This window comes from Rissa tridactyla, chromosome 9 (genome assembly GCF_028500815.1).
Source record: "Rissa tridactyla isolate bRisTri1 chromosome 9, bRisTri1.patW.cur.20221130, whole genome shotgun sequence".
Classification (NCBI taxonomy): Eukaryota; Metazoa; Chordata; class Aves; order Charadriiformes; family Laridae; genus Rissa; species Rissa tridactyla.
Window position 1 is genome coordinate 28,231,178 of NC_071474.1, and position 14,731 is coordinate 28,245,908.

At 41.7% G+C, this 14,731-nt stretch overlaps 1 protein-coding gene across 1 annotated transcript in view; it reads right to left on the reverse strand.

Moving 5' to 3' along the window:
• Positions 1-1,124: 1,124 nt before the first annotated feature.
• Positions 1,125-14,731, reverse strand: part of MAP7D3 (MAP7 domain containing 3) — a 45,031-nt gene continuing 31,424 nt past the window's right edge. Inside the window, exons 11-20 of the mRNA XM_054214103.1 lie at positions 14,429-14,574; positions 13,920-14,050; positions 12,757-13,001; positions 7,857-7,992; positions 6,568-6,748; positions 5,313-5,417; positions 5,007-5,060; positions 4,152-4,248; positions 3,483-3,681; positions 1,125-2,345 (exon numbers count right to left, since the gene is read on the reverse strand). Coding sequence (XP_054070078.1) covers positions 2,036-2,345; positions 3,483-3,681; positions 4,152-4,248; positions 5,007-5,060; positions 5,313-5,417; positions 6,568-6,748; positions 7,857-7,992; positions 12,757-13,001; positions 13,920-14,050; positions 14,429-14,574 — 1,604 coding nt within the window. The 3' untranslated portion in view covers positions 1,125-2,035. The remainder of the gene's footprint in view (positions 2,346-3,482; positions 3,682-4,151; positions 4,249-5,006; positions 5,061-5,312; positions 5,418-6,567; positions 6,749-7,856; positions 7,993-12,756; positions 13,002-13,919; positions 14,051-14,428; positions 14,575-14,731) is intronic.

Consider the following 14,731-nt stretch of genomic DNA (forward strand, 5'->3'; position numbering starts at 1 on the left):
AAGCATGACATGTTAAACCGCACTATGACAGACGTATCTAGGTACTCAACATTTCAGTAATATCTTAGTGCATATGCTATAAAATGTTTTGATGTTTGCCAGTAGAGTAAAACATATTAGCGACGGTACAGTACTGCATTTTGAAACTGCCAATATTTTCAGGGTAGAAAATAAGGAATTTTTCTTCTCCATTCGAAATTGAAGATATTTAATTGTGCCTTTTTAAATAGCACATGAACCAACAAGTAACAGCGCTGTTCTAGAACATTCCAAAGGGAGTTCAGCTTTAACACACCCCAAATGAGTCTTATTTCATCAAGTGCCATTTCTAGGAATACGCAAAACCTGGCCAGTAGCTAACTGGGGAGCCTCCAGTGGCACGCTGCTGTACATGATATTCATAGGAAAAGAAAAGACTCAAACAGGTTACTGTAAAGTCTGTAAAAGGGAAATGATATTTGAACAAGGAAATCTCATCTAACAGTCAGCTAAACGAACGGAAAAGGAATATCAGCACAATAGTTTCCCTGAAATGTTTCAAGGTGCAAATCTAGAAGTTTGTCATCCCTCCCCCGGTGTTGTTCTGGTTTTTTTGCAAAGTTGAAGATGGGTAAAGGTAAACAAGCAGCTTTTCAAAACAAGGCCTTCGGTACTTGATAAAACTGGATTACTGAAGTGCAATCAGATTATTTCCAGGTCTCTAGTGTTCACAGTTCTGTCCAAAGAGCAAAGAGAAGAAAACATTTAACCATCATAACCGTGTGTATTCCACATACGCCTATCATCACTGTCAGAGTCTACATCCAGCAAGCGAGCACAGAACCACTTGGTTACTTACGGTCCAAAATTGGCACAGTAGCCTTTTTTTTTTATACCTATGAATATTAGTTTTTCAAACTTATGCAGATAATTCTTAAACCATGTTTTCAAGTTCAGAATTAAAAGGCAACACTTTCTTCACTAAAAAGTTAATGCTTTTGATCAGAACAAAATGCGATCAGCAGCATCACGTCCCATTTCCCACGGCTCACGTAGTCGTGGCCTCACGGAATGTCTCAATAAGGCTCCCTCCATGGGACTAAAATTCACAAGACGCCAAGTGACAGAGGAGACTCAGGAAACAGTTCAGTCTAGAAAAGTGCTACACTTTAATCAAAAAAAGTGCTACACATCACTTAAAGAAAATGTGGATAGCAAGTCCTGTTTTTTCCACCACCATTTGTTTCAACTGTTCACGCAGTCATTTATCTCACGGAAGGAGATCTCCTGCTGTGAGTACGTCCATTTGGGGTTCAGCTCCAACACCAGAGAAGTTTACTTTTACGTAAACTAGCTTACTGAAGCCTCTCTGACACACAATGCTGTACTGCATCAGCATCTGGCTTCTCAAGTACGTGTGGCTTCACACGCAGCCCTGCTTCTTTCAGAATAGTCAGAATATTGCGTGTGCAGCCTTATTACTCCTCCCAAAATGTAACATAACCATCTGTGGAATTTAAGGTTGGTGTTACCCCTCTCAGTGAAGTGAAAGGCTGTTCTATAGTAAGTGGAGCGGACAGCTAATACGTTGCCAGAGCCTGAAGAGACCTTGTAAGACCATGCAGGCCGTCATCAAAAAGTTACAGAACATGCCTAGGAGCGGAAAGGTCTTGTCTGTAGAGTTACATCAGACACCTTTTAAACCGTTAGTATCTTCAAAAGTAACAAGTGCCATTTAAGACACGTTAGAAGAAACCTAAAAATACAACAGATGGGCTTGAGTGCTGGTAGGAGATACAGGAGCTTCCCAGGGGCCCAGCTGTGTCTTTGGAAGAGCCTTAATGTCGAGCCATAGCTAATGTCAAGAGCAAGTCCCTCAAGAGGCCTCAGCTGGTGACTCCATTTGACAGAACGCAAGTTACAACCACTAAAGAGCTTTCCCTCCGGTCTACACATAGGAAAAAGTGCCTTGAAAAAAAGAAGCTGAACTTAAGGCAAGGAGAGTAAAATGCAAGGAAGTTAATTAGCTAGCCAGAGGAAGAGATAGATAGGGAAATCAGCTTGGATTACCTGATGAAGCATCTATAGGTTTGGTCAATGAATTCACTGCACCATCTTCCTCAAAAGCCAATTTGGGACTAGAAGGTATTGTAGCAGCATCATTCAAGTTTTGATTACAGTTACCAGCAGAGATGCTGTCCGAGGTCAGTTTGGTTGACTTGGAATGTACTCCAACGTCAATAAACTCCTCAAAAGTCCACGAACCAGATTTTCCATTAAGATTCTGCGTAAGTCCAATTGTACGATCAGCTTCGTTAACACCCAACTTCACTGAGTCACCGATAACCATTTCTTTTGCAGGATGGCTAGAACAAAAAGAATGGATACTTGTATTAGAATTTCTGGATGTTTAACCTTTAGATTCATTACAGGAGAGCCAATTAGCAGTCTGCATACTTTGCAAAGCACTGAATATCCTGAAGGGCATTCCCAGACAAGCTCCTCCAGCTGCCATGTGCGATCTCCTCTCCAATGGGGAAGGACAACTCACCAACATACACTCACTTTTTACTATACTTTTTAATAGCTCTCAGGTAAGAAAATTTGATATAAGAAAGCAACAAGTTTAAAGCCCTGCACCATTAAAACCCTATTTTAGTAGTATGTATTTTGCCTTTTTTCTCCAGTTAAGACTTTTAAAACACAAATCTGAACCTCACAAGACTGGCAATACTCAAAACAGATTCAAAATCTAAACCCAAATCCACGTGATCAATTTTCATTCATTCTTAAGAAAAATCATGAAAAACTCTTTATATTCCATCACTGGAGGAATAAAATGAATTTATCATCATTTGGGGGAAAAAAAAAAAAAAGAAAAAAAAGAGTTCACAATGTCATTTCTAAATCATTATCATTTAGACGAGCAAAAGGAACAAGCATCAGAGGACAGATTTTCCAGCAGTAGATGGAAATGCTTTATGCTCAAAAAGATAAAATTTGAAATACTAAAAAAAATTCCCATTAGGGGAGGTTTTTGTGTTGTATCTGGTGTCTCAGCGCAACTGAAACTGTTCTGGAGCTTTCTGTAGGTTATTCTTCCTTTTCAGTGTTGTTGCCCTCCCTCTTGTTTAATGTTTTGTTAACGAAAAGAACTGCTACACGTTTCAAGGGGAAAGATTTCAAGCCAATGCTGTTTCTTTAGGAGTAACACTGCCACGTTCCTGGCCACATGCCTCACTTCTTAGCAAAGCCAGTACCGTTAACATGGTGCCATCTAAACAAACAATTATCCTGAACTAACTGCCTCTGCGTGAAGCAGTAAACGGACAGCATGCACACGCCACACGCCTGGAGCGAGCCAGAGAAACGCCACAAAGCTCGCGGGGTGCAAGATTGGATGCAACGCCACATACAGCACTGGATTTAATTCAAAGAGAGAGGGACTTCTCATGTGACAGGTAACTGCTCTGACAGTAAAACAGCCACCTACACAGACTCACCTGGAATCTTTTAATTCAGTAACGAGCAGAGACCCGTCATCACTTTTCAAATCGCCCCCATTCATAAATACTTCACTGGCCTTCAACTCTGCCACATCGTGTTCCTCAGAGTTCGCGGAGATCAAGTCACGCGCAGTCTCTAAACAACCCTCTGCCTCCCCCTTGACTTCCTGGGGTAACTCAACGCCATTTAGCTTTCCTGGGGCAGGGCGGGGAAGAAAGGAAAAAAAAGAAAGGAGGGGCGAAAAAAAAGAGCTTCAGTAACAGATTCATTTTATTCGTTCTAAATGAATAAAATACAGCTGCCTAGCTGACCTTTCCTGGCCAAAACTCGAAGCACTTGGCTTCAATAGATTGATTTCTTTACAGACAAGCTGCCTATAACAACATGAAATTAGTTTTCCATCTTCAAAAATACACTTGTAAAATGAAAGCATGCTGCCTGCATTTTACTCTCAAATAACTTTTGCACTTAATCCTTTTGACTGTGTCCTGCAGGATGGAGCAGGCAGCGATACACTCTCCGTTCAGGCAGAGACCCTCCCTGGCATTCCTGGGACTTGCATCTCAGACCATGGCAATGTAATTAAGTGACTGACATCTTAAACAATGCCCAAACGTCACTGAGACACTGATGCCACTTAGACCTGAGTCATCAAGTTTCCTTACCTGGTTGATCAGTCTTCTCAAGACCCAGCTCTTCCTCCTCCTCTTCAATATCCTCTCCCTCCATAGCCTCAGAGGCAGACTTCCCTTCACCCTGCAACTGAATTGCCAGAGTGTTATTCAGAGCAGCTCACTACCATAAAGCGTTCCACAAATGTTCAATCCCAGCTCCCACGCAGGACTATTCCATGCCCCGCCGTAAGGCCACACCAGCCCAGTGGCTAAGAGACAATCAGGTCACCCAGGAACGCATGGGACCCACTTCCATCTCCTGCCCATGGACTATTCCCAAGTTTCTTCCCCTCATTTCTCCAAGGTGTGTGCCAAATATTTGTTGATTTTCAGCTACGTGAGGACTTGAGTCTTTGAATGTTCAGAGGACAACAACTACTCCTCAACATAGTTTACCGCAAGCCTTAGGTCACTACATTAACAAAAATACATCCAGTTTACTGTAGCAATCCAAGGGGCATGCAAGATTTGCTTTAAGCAAACAGAAAAAGCCAGGAAGTTAAGTTTTCTGGGGAAAAACAGCCCCAGCAGAATGCCTAGCTATATATAAAACAAAAAATAATCCATTGCCAAGCAGTGCTTTTTTAACCAATCTGCGCACAGTAACACCAGATCCCATTGTTTCTATATGCCTTGAACAAAAACACAGCGAAGACTTTTGGCGAGAACAAGCAAAGCAGAAGGATGGGTGCAACGGGAAGCTACTGAATGTCATTCTGCTGCACCAGAACTCTGCACTTCACGTGGAAGCCAGTTTGCGTGAGGACAGCAGAGGAAGACAGGATACAAGGCAAAGCCTTCTCCGGGAAGGGCCTATTCTGTCATTACACAGATCCAAACAAGTACCTTGGATTCGCTTTGATCCGATTTTCGTGTTCTTTTCATTATTTCTTCAATTCTCTGTTAAAACAGGGAAGATATTTGCAATAACATAGAGAGCTTTACAGTTCAGCGTTCTGGTTTACATTTTCATCAATCATATATTTTCCTATTTCATAAATTTACTACTTTTTCCAGAGTTTTTAAAGCTCACACGCTTCTTTTAAAGAACACGCTACTATTTAAATACATCTGAGACTGTTTGCCTGTTCAGTTTAACACCTCAGCCGCTATTTTAGGCTGAGTAACTTCTCTGCTTTCAAAACAGCGTACCTTTTTTCTTTCCAGCCTTTCCTGCATATTTTGCTGCATAATTCTCTCTCTTTCCAGCCGCTGTCTTTCAGCCTCTTCTTGAGCTTTTGCTTCAGCTTCTTCTCTCTAAAAATAAAACAAAAAGCAGAGAGCACCCAGTGCATAACTCGTTCCCAAGAGCCAAAAGCAGAGCTGTTACAGGGATTCTGGTTCAACACAGACAGGAAGATCAGACAATCACTATTTAATATTACCATACGTTGCAGCTAAATGCCAAATACCCAACTGCTGGCATGAAATAGATATTAATATGACATTCAGAAGATGATCTGAAAAGAAAAACGGTGTGCACGGCTACACTGTGATTATGGAAATGTTCTGGACGTTGTTGAGCTACTCAGGGTTCTAACTACACTTCAGGTTGAAGACTTGTCTAGGAAGGAAGGATAATTTCTAAAGTAACAAGACAGCAATTAAACTCTAAATGTGGCAAGGTTAACTTTGAAATCTTGACAGTCAGGTATTACTACAAGGACACTTGGTGCTGACCATCTTCCATTCCTTCTACACTGGAAAATCTTTTCCGGTATGACTGGAAAGAAGACAGAAGCCTAGGTAACGCTCTGAATAATTGTTATTAACTTAAACAGGCTTTTAAAGAAACGTTCAGACACACGTCAATGCTATCCACAAGATACAGCTCTTCAAAATACAAAGAAGTTCATTGTAAAACTGCTTTAATTTTCAAAATTAATTTAATTCAAAGTAAGTTAACTTTCTGCAAAACATCTCCCTTCAGTTACAAGGCTGCCTTTGTAAAGGCACACAGATATTAGCTGTGGAAGACTCTTTAGCAACCGGAAAAGCAGACTTGGAAACACTACCAATCTTTCTTTGAAAGGAATCGGAGCAAGCTGACTTTCCAGACAAACCACCTCCTTATAATCTGTGGCAGTAAGCTGGGAAAGTGGGCTCAGTACAAGTATTTTACATATGCAAAACAGCCTCCCAGATGGCTAAAGAAAATTCTGCCTCTGCCCCACACTTGAATTTATCAGATGTTTGAAAAAAAAAAAAAAAAGTAAATCACATAGACTAGGGCAAGGAAAGGACTTCAAGACATTCTCAAATCCATCTCAGACAGGATGAACTCTGCTTTACATAATTCCTGACACATTTGTCAAAAACATTCTGTGAAAGAAAATCAAGGTCACCCCCTCGAAAACACGTCAGCAGCTTGTATGAGGAACACAGCTGAGCCTACAGAAAAGCAGACCTGGTGCTGGAGCTCTGCAAGTTTTTCCTGCTCTTCCTGTTCTCGGCGGATCCTCTCCTCTTCAGCTTGTCTTTGCTGTTCTTCATAAGCCAGTCTCTTCTCTTCCTCCTGTTTGCGCAGCTCCTCCTCCCGCCGTGCTTTTTCCTCAATTGCTCTCTTGGCCATTTCTTCTTCTCTGATTCTAGTGTTTCCAAGATACAGATTACCAACTGGATATCCATTTCTTTAAAAGTGTGCATGCACATGAGACCGACTAGGAAAGCAAGAAAGTTCTAAGTTATCCAGTCACAGAATAACTGTGTAAAGATAATTTCTGGTGTGGATTTACAAATGCCACCATCCAGACACGTCAAAGAAAAAAGCAGAGTAACTTGGAAGAAACTACCTACAAGTACATAATGTTCTTTGCTGATTAAGTCAAGGCCAAGGCAGGTTGCTCCAATAACGGAATGTTTGACTGAGAACTGATTAAGTGACAGCTATTTAATAAAGGCTACCTGCACCTACAACGGGAATGAAGCTTTCAGTCACTGTCAAATATAAATTTAGTTGGATTTTCTAAAAGACTGTTTCTTCTATAGTCCAAATTCCACATATACTGGAGGTGTACAGTCAAATCATGCAGAGATACACAACAGATCCGATGACATTCTATTTCTGATAAAACCTCTGCAGCAGACAACTTGCAGGTTTATGACACCTTTATACCCAGGAGTGGAAAACAGACAATTCTGTAATGTTCGGAGAAGACCAGGCAGGCATTCCCTGATCTGGAATAAAGTTAGTCTGCACAAAATTAATAATTTACTTTTAAGAGCTTCTACGCGGTGAACCAAACGTACACTGAGTTATCACTTTGAATTACTTGGCTGCAACATTTCTGATCCAGATTTAGGATCACTGATGTGAGATTTAACGTACCATCAATCCATGGCCTGAGTTTATCAAAGGAAAGTTTAATAGAGAGGTTGACTATGTCAAGACCACAAAACAAATACAAGTGGTGTAAAAAGCACATTCTAATTTTGAAATAGAAGCACCAGTGGTGACCAGAAGGAAAAAGAAGCAGCAATTCGCACTGCATTACGTATATACTGAGATGCTGGTTAATAATATACACAGCAACCTGTCCCATCTCCAACGGTGCTAGTGCCTGTCTCTCTGCTTCAGGAACTCCATTAAGATCTACAGGATCTTCAGTGAATGCTTAGGAAACATATCCAGCTGAAGTGTCCATTCCAACCACACCCCACCACTGAAAGCATCCCTTCCTTCTCCTGAACTGTTACCTTTCCTCTTCTTGTCTCTGAATTCTTTCTTGGTCTTCACGCTCTCTTTGCTCCCGAGCTAGACGGCGTTTCTCTGCCAAGATTTTAGCAGCTTCTTCAGCCGTGGTGGTCCCTGCTACTGTTTTGCTACCTGATTCTGCAAAGGTTAAAAGAAACGGCTGTTAAAAAGCGCCAGTGACTTAAAATAAAAAAGACATTATCACTGTGAGATGAGATTTTCCTTTTGACCCGCTATCTTTTCCATCAGTGCTCATCACTCAGCAGGTACACCCTGTACCTAAAGGCCCACAAGAGCCAAAGGGCATTCCTACAGAGATGCAGAGCTACAGTATCTCACTGACACCAAAATAACAGCAACTCATTTCAGCTGCACTCATCCAGCCGTATGCCAGACGATACAGTTAAAGACACTCTCCAATTACCATAGTACTTAAAAACATATTTCTAAAAATACATTGTTTTTTCTATAACACTTAAAAGAAAACTGAAAAAAATACTGCTTTAGGAAATACACTTAACTTCCTTCTAATAAAACTCAACGCACGTGACCCTAAAGAAGAAATATTTTTTTTTATTTCTCTTGTTTCATAACATTAACATTCATGCCTTTATACTTACAGAGTATCTTAGGGTGCAAATAATCACCCCGTTACCTGGCCCTAAAGGCACATACTAATGACTTCAGCAATAGCATATTTCTACAGATTTTAGCAACTAATCATTTTCCAATTTTCATGGAGACCAAAACAGCTCCAACCACCAGGTTAGTAGATATTTGTATGATCCTGCAGTTTAGGTTTCTTCATGGCCTGCCTGGTGTTTATGGTCACATGTATTATAAATTACATATTATAAATTATATATTTATTATTATTTATATAAATTATAAATTAACATTAGGGGAAAAAGCACTCTTGCCATCCAGCTGCTCTCAATATATATTGAAAGAACACTGATTAGTTTTACCAGTTATTCCCACTCTCTAGAAATATTACTGTTTGACTGTGGCTAAAGAACTGATCACCTGAATATTCAGAGAATGAGCTCTTGGCATCAGTAGAGCAATAGCATCATAGTGTAAGGTGAGGACCTGCCTTTCTTCTTTTTAATATTTCAGCACATGTACGTTTGCTTAACATTCATAAAGCCTTCGAGCCAAGGTAATATTAAGGAACAATGACATCGGGCTTTCATCAGTAATTTTACTTCTGACCTAAAGACAAATCATTCAAAACACAATGCCATCATTAGGAACTTTAATACCCAAAAAGCTGCTTAAGCCCCATGGACACATAATCACTACCTGCAGCTGTAGGGCATAATTACACAGAGTGCACCCATAGCAGCTGAATCATGGCAGTGTTTTCTGCATAAAAATTGTTCTTGCAATCCTAGGAAAAGCATTTGAACACATGGAGTGCAGTCACGGACTTCTCTAAAATTTAGCTTTAGCCAGCGCTGAAAAAGCAGCACCTCCCCAGGACACACATTGCTTCTGATTTGGGCAAAAATGCAGTCATGTTGGTACAAACAGGAATCAGCCACGACACTTCCCAATTTGAACTCAGTCACAAGGGGTTCTCCTCCTCCTCCTCAGCTCTGAGCAGGAAAGATCGATCCTTTGCAGTTACAAGAACCATCAGCAGGATCTGCTACTTGAGACTTGCACATACTAAGTGCCTTTCTTCCTATATTCTGCAATAATTTTTTTTTTTAATTTAAAGAAAAGGCGGGAGGTTTCATTTACTGTTGCCAGCATACAACCATGAAGAAACCAAAATGCTTCTCTTCACCACCACTTGAGTGTCTTGCCAGTTTAGACTAGTCCTGTTTTACAGCAGAGGCCACCTTCTATGATGCACTTGCACGGCAACCAATGCAGCAGTCCTATTTTAACACTACTGGAACTTCAGTCATATTAAAACTGGTTGGCATTTAATGTCAGGTTTAACCTTTTTCCCCCCCTTACAGTTGAACCTAAACAAGACAACTTAATCCTCAGCAAGGAGGCTAAAGGTTTTAGGCTTTTACATTATAGGTTTTAGGGTTATAGCATCATAATGATAGCTTGAAATATGATGAATACCTGGCATCAAAACCAAAAGAAAATTAGTCATAATGATTCAGGGCACTGCAGATATGGAAAGAACAGAGGGCATAGAACCAAAAGAGAGGGTAGGAGACCTCAAGTCTATGGGGGACCTTCCCATTGCATTTTCACTTTTGAAGCTTTACTGATGTTTTCTGTATGGTTACTTCAATAGCGCTTTCATCTCCACGCAGCCCTTGTACAGACTGCTTCCACAGGGCAGGACACAGGACTTCCCAACATGATTGATTGCCAACATGCCTTAAGATTCTTCCAGCGTTTTATACTCAGCTGCATTTTCCTTGTACTCCCACTGTCATTCCTGATAAGAACTGTCTTTTTCTCAAAGGACCTTTTTGTGATGGAAGGGGAAAGAGGGAAACAGGCAAGAGAAATGCCTCAGAACAATTCTAAAATGCATCTAGAGGACTGATCTGTTGGCCTCACTTAATTCTAGCCTGTGGTTTAAGAGGCATGATTAAGATACTTGTGGCCGTCGGGAATACAGACTGCCTTTAGGCGCTTCTTCAGCAATATCTGGTTGCCAACTAAGTAGGAAGGATGCAGATCTGCAACTTGTGAAGAGGTGGAAGTTGAACCTCCTCCTTTTCTCCCATTAATCTATAACTTTTTTACGTAAGACAGAGAAGAATATTACACAGATGCGAGGAGAAGCTGGTGTCAGTTCCTTACCGGACTGTTATTTTCCAGTTTGACAGCAAGAACACAAACATGCTCGTATTGTAGTGTTAGTTGGATGGAGGGAAGATTCCAACACATTTCAAGGCAAGCCATTTATTCACAATTAATCTAGGAATCATATTCCACAGCCTTCACTACCCAGATACAAAAAAGTGAGGCTCCATGATAGTTTATTACCTATCATCACGCATAAGGTGAGAGCTCATGAAGGAGCACTTCTTATGCTTTAAGTTGAAACAAGCCTTTTAACTCTCAGAGAAGCTGCGAAAGGCTGCTGCCAGAAATGACAACTGCTCCAAGTCACTGAAAAATAGAAAGCGTTTTACTGCAGAACAGTGTATTTTAGTAGGAAGACACAAAAAACAAGACCAAGACTTGATTGCTGTCTGTCAGCAACAGTCAATCAAGTTTAGTTTGAAGGAGAAGAGATGGCGTGATGATACAAGCACACAGAGCTGAAATTAGGTTGAACCTACAAGACCTGGAGACTGATTTGCCACATGCCATTCATTGGTGTGCTCTGACTTCAGAAGCTGTCTGGAATATGGTATTGCACCAACCCACAGGGTGAACCGCCTACACAGACGGGTAAAATCAACATTGCAAGCAACTTTTTCCTTTTAAGAACAAAGATTTTGCCTTACTTAGCAATATTGCAGTGACCCAAAAACAATGAAAGAGATAAATGAGATCATCTCTATGTTGAAGAACAAGCCCACTATTTCCTTATCTTGCATGTGTCAAAGAAAAAGAGCTTCACCCAGCCCCAGTATGAATCACTACAAAGATGACTAGCTTGGAGATTAAACAGAAAATAAAACGCAAACAGGTAAACTGCGTTAATACAGTTCCAGAAGTCAGTGTGGAGAGGAGACAGGTGGGGCATCCAAGGAACAAGGACAGGTGTTCTTGTTCCACAACTGGAAGATACAGAAATGGGACACGTTGTTATGGAGGTTTCAACCAACCAATGACATTGATCACAATTGATTATGCCCCCTCCGAGGCATGCAAGACATTTACCACAGTAATGTAGCACATCAAGAGATGGACATTCTGACTGCTGAGATGAATGACGTGTCACTGAAGACGGATATGCAACTTCATACCAACATCCACATTTGACTATGACATCCAGGCTTCCTTCTAGAGGAACATATGCTCAAAGAACTGTACCATAAATGAGTTCTTCCACTAACACTGTTTCACATCCAACATTGAGTAGTGCCCATAAGTCTCAGGAATCACAGGCAACTGCAGCAGCTGAGGAACGCACAACAGGAACCACACATGCAGTAACGTGCAGCAAGCATATGTTCCCACTTACCTTGTGTCTGAAGGATTTTCACCTCCAGCACTGCCCACTGGCTGTAGTTTAAACTCCAGAGATCCCTCCTTTTCCAGTTAAGTCTCCCCTAAGTCCTTCTCCACAGAAAGGAGCCTGCCAGACCTCATCAGAAGGCTCTCCCACATTCTGTTCTGGAGATGGCTGATGGCATTTTATCGGTGAGAGGGACAGAGGCTGTGCTTACTTGGCATGATGAAGAGGACTAGAAGACTGATCGCTTATTCAGTATATTGCTCTCCTTAATCTACCAACATCATTTGTCACTCTTCCTGAGGCAGCAATGATTATACATTCACTGGAATCAAGACTGAGGCCATCTCCTAGCTTTGTGAAAACTGGCTCTCAGCCTGGTGATGCCCTAGTAGCTGATTTCTTCCTCCATGCAGTTTTAGGAACTACCAACTGGACGGAAAGACCTTTGCATAGTGTAACTATTGACTCTGCAAACCTAAGCCTAGTAGGTCCCTCAGCTAGTGTGGCTGCAGTTCAAAAGGCAAACAGGATTTCTGCTTTTCTTAAAATTATACTACAGGCAATAATATTGAAAGCTCCTGACTCAAATCTCCAAGCCAAATAAACCAACTACTGTGCTAAAATCCATGTCCAAAAGTCATACCACGTAAAATTATTGTATAAATAATCAGCAATGAACAGCTTTCACCTTAAAGCATCCTATCCTCAGGAACGAATTATTTCACCAGTCCTAGTGCTCACTGGAGATGTCTAGAATAAGAGTGCATCAGTCACGGAGAAATACTCACCTTCTTTGGTCTTTGTGCTAGCTGCTGCCACATCCCTGTCCGAGGCCGGTGAGGCACCTTGCTCTTGTCCTGTTCCTTCTGTGCTCTTATCCTTTGGTTTGCTCTCTGCTTCAGTTTTCTTTTTGGTAATATTTATAACACCTGGTGTTAGAGGTGGACGTTGGATGGGTGCAGGTTTAGAGACTGGAGTAGGAGATGGTGGCCTTTGTTTTGACACGCTGGGCGAAGGTGGGCGAGTCTTCTGTCTGTTGAAATAAAGAGTATTTTCCAGGTCTAACACTGAAACTGAGGACAGCAGTCTACTTTGGTTAGTTTACATTATGCGCCTCACTTTTAAAAATAAATCCACACACAAACTACTGGTGCGTTCCTCATAAAACTCAAATACAGGATTCCAAAATACCCTGGACACCTGGACTTGTGGGCTAACATCGAATCAGGTCTGCTAGCCCAGACCTCCATTTACTCCACATCAAGGATGAACCCTGTGATTCCAATCCAAGAAGCTTCCTACACTAACACAGGCAGATCAGCTTGTTCAGAAGCTGGCAGGCTCCCTGTTGGTTTTAGTGCAGAGATTGTACAGAAAACCAGGGTGAATTTTGTCTGCGCAGGAGACAAAGGTTCAAGTAAGAGCTGCCATCCCTACTGTGGAAAAATGAAATCGGACCAAAAGTGAAGTCCTTGTGTGTATAAACATGGCATAGCATAGGTCATCCAAACGCTCACAGTGCAGCTGTCTGAGGCAGGAAAGATCCTTCATTTTCTGAGGTTGAGGGGGGACCTGATTAATGTTTACAAGTATCTAAAGGGTGGGTTTAAGGAGGACAGAGCCAGGCTCTTTTCAATGGTTCCCAGTGACAGGACAAGGGGCAACGGGCACAAGCTAGAACATAGGAAGTTCCGTTCAAATACACAGAAAAACTTCTTTACAGTGAGGGTGACAGAGCACTGGAACAGGCTGCCCAGGGAGGTTGTGGAGTCCCCTACTCTGGAGATTTTCAAGACCCGCCTGGATGCAGCCCTGAGGGATGTGCTTTAGGTAATCCTGCTCTAGCAGGGGAGTTGGACTAGATGATCTCTAGAGGTCCCTTCCAACTCTGAAGATTCCGTGATTCCGTGATTCTTCTGAACAAAAGAAGAAATTCAACCTGGACGCATACCTAACTGCAGAAGGTGATGGAGGACGCTTCACCAAATTAGCAGGAGAAGGGGATCTTCTACGGGCAGACACAGATGGCGAGGGAGGGCGTCTTAACCCAGAACCTGGGGATGGCTTTTCTGTCTCTGATTTCTAAGATGATACATAAAAAAAAATAAAATAACGCTCACTCTCTAGAATACATTACAGACAGAGGAGCTGCTACCACAACAAACATACAACTTCTCAGTAAGATGTACTTGACATTTCCTTTATGTTCCAAAACACAGACCCAGCCAATATGTTACCTAAATTAAACTTTGGGAATCACAGGCAGCAAACAGCATGCCTTTAAAATACCAGAGAGATCAAAGATCATACAATTACAATTCGATTTCACTACTGTGTTTTTTAAGCAAACACTATTGAACATTTCAATAAGCAAGCAAACTGCTGAAAGAGGATCCCATCCCGAGCTATCCCAAACCCCCAGATTAATACAAACCTAATTCCTGCGGATTTTCAACAAACCTGGGTTGAATCTGGTGAACTTGCATCAGATGAAGATACAGAGGACTTCAATCTGTCGATGCTACGACTGCGCACGGGCACTTTAGGAGCTGGAACTGGGGAACTGATGGAACTGGCTGAAGCTGAACGAGGACAGAGGTGAGATTCTATAAAAGTTAGGAATTTGACAAGACACAACGAGAACCAAGTGCACAGCATAAGAGCAGGAGAAAAGAGGGAGAAAGAGAGAAAGAAAGATTGTGTGTGTTAGAAACCGTACAGAGGAACACCACAAGCAGCGCACACTGCAATGGGTCACAGACA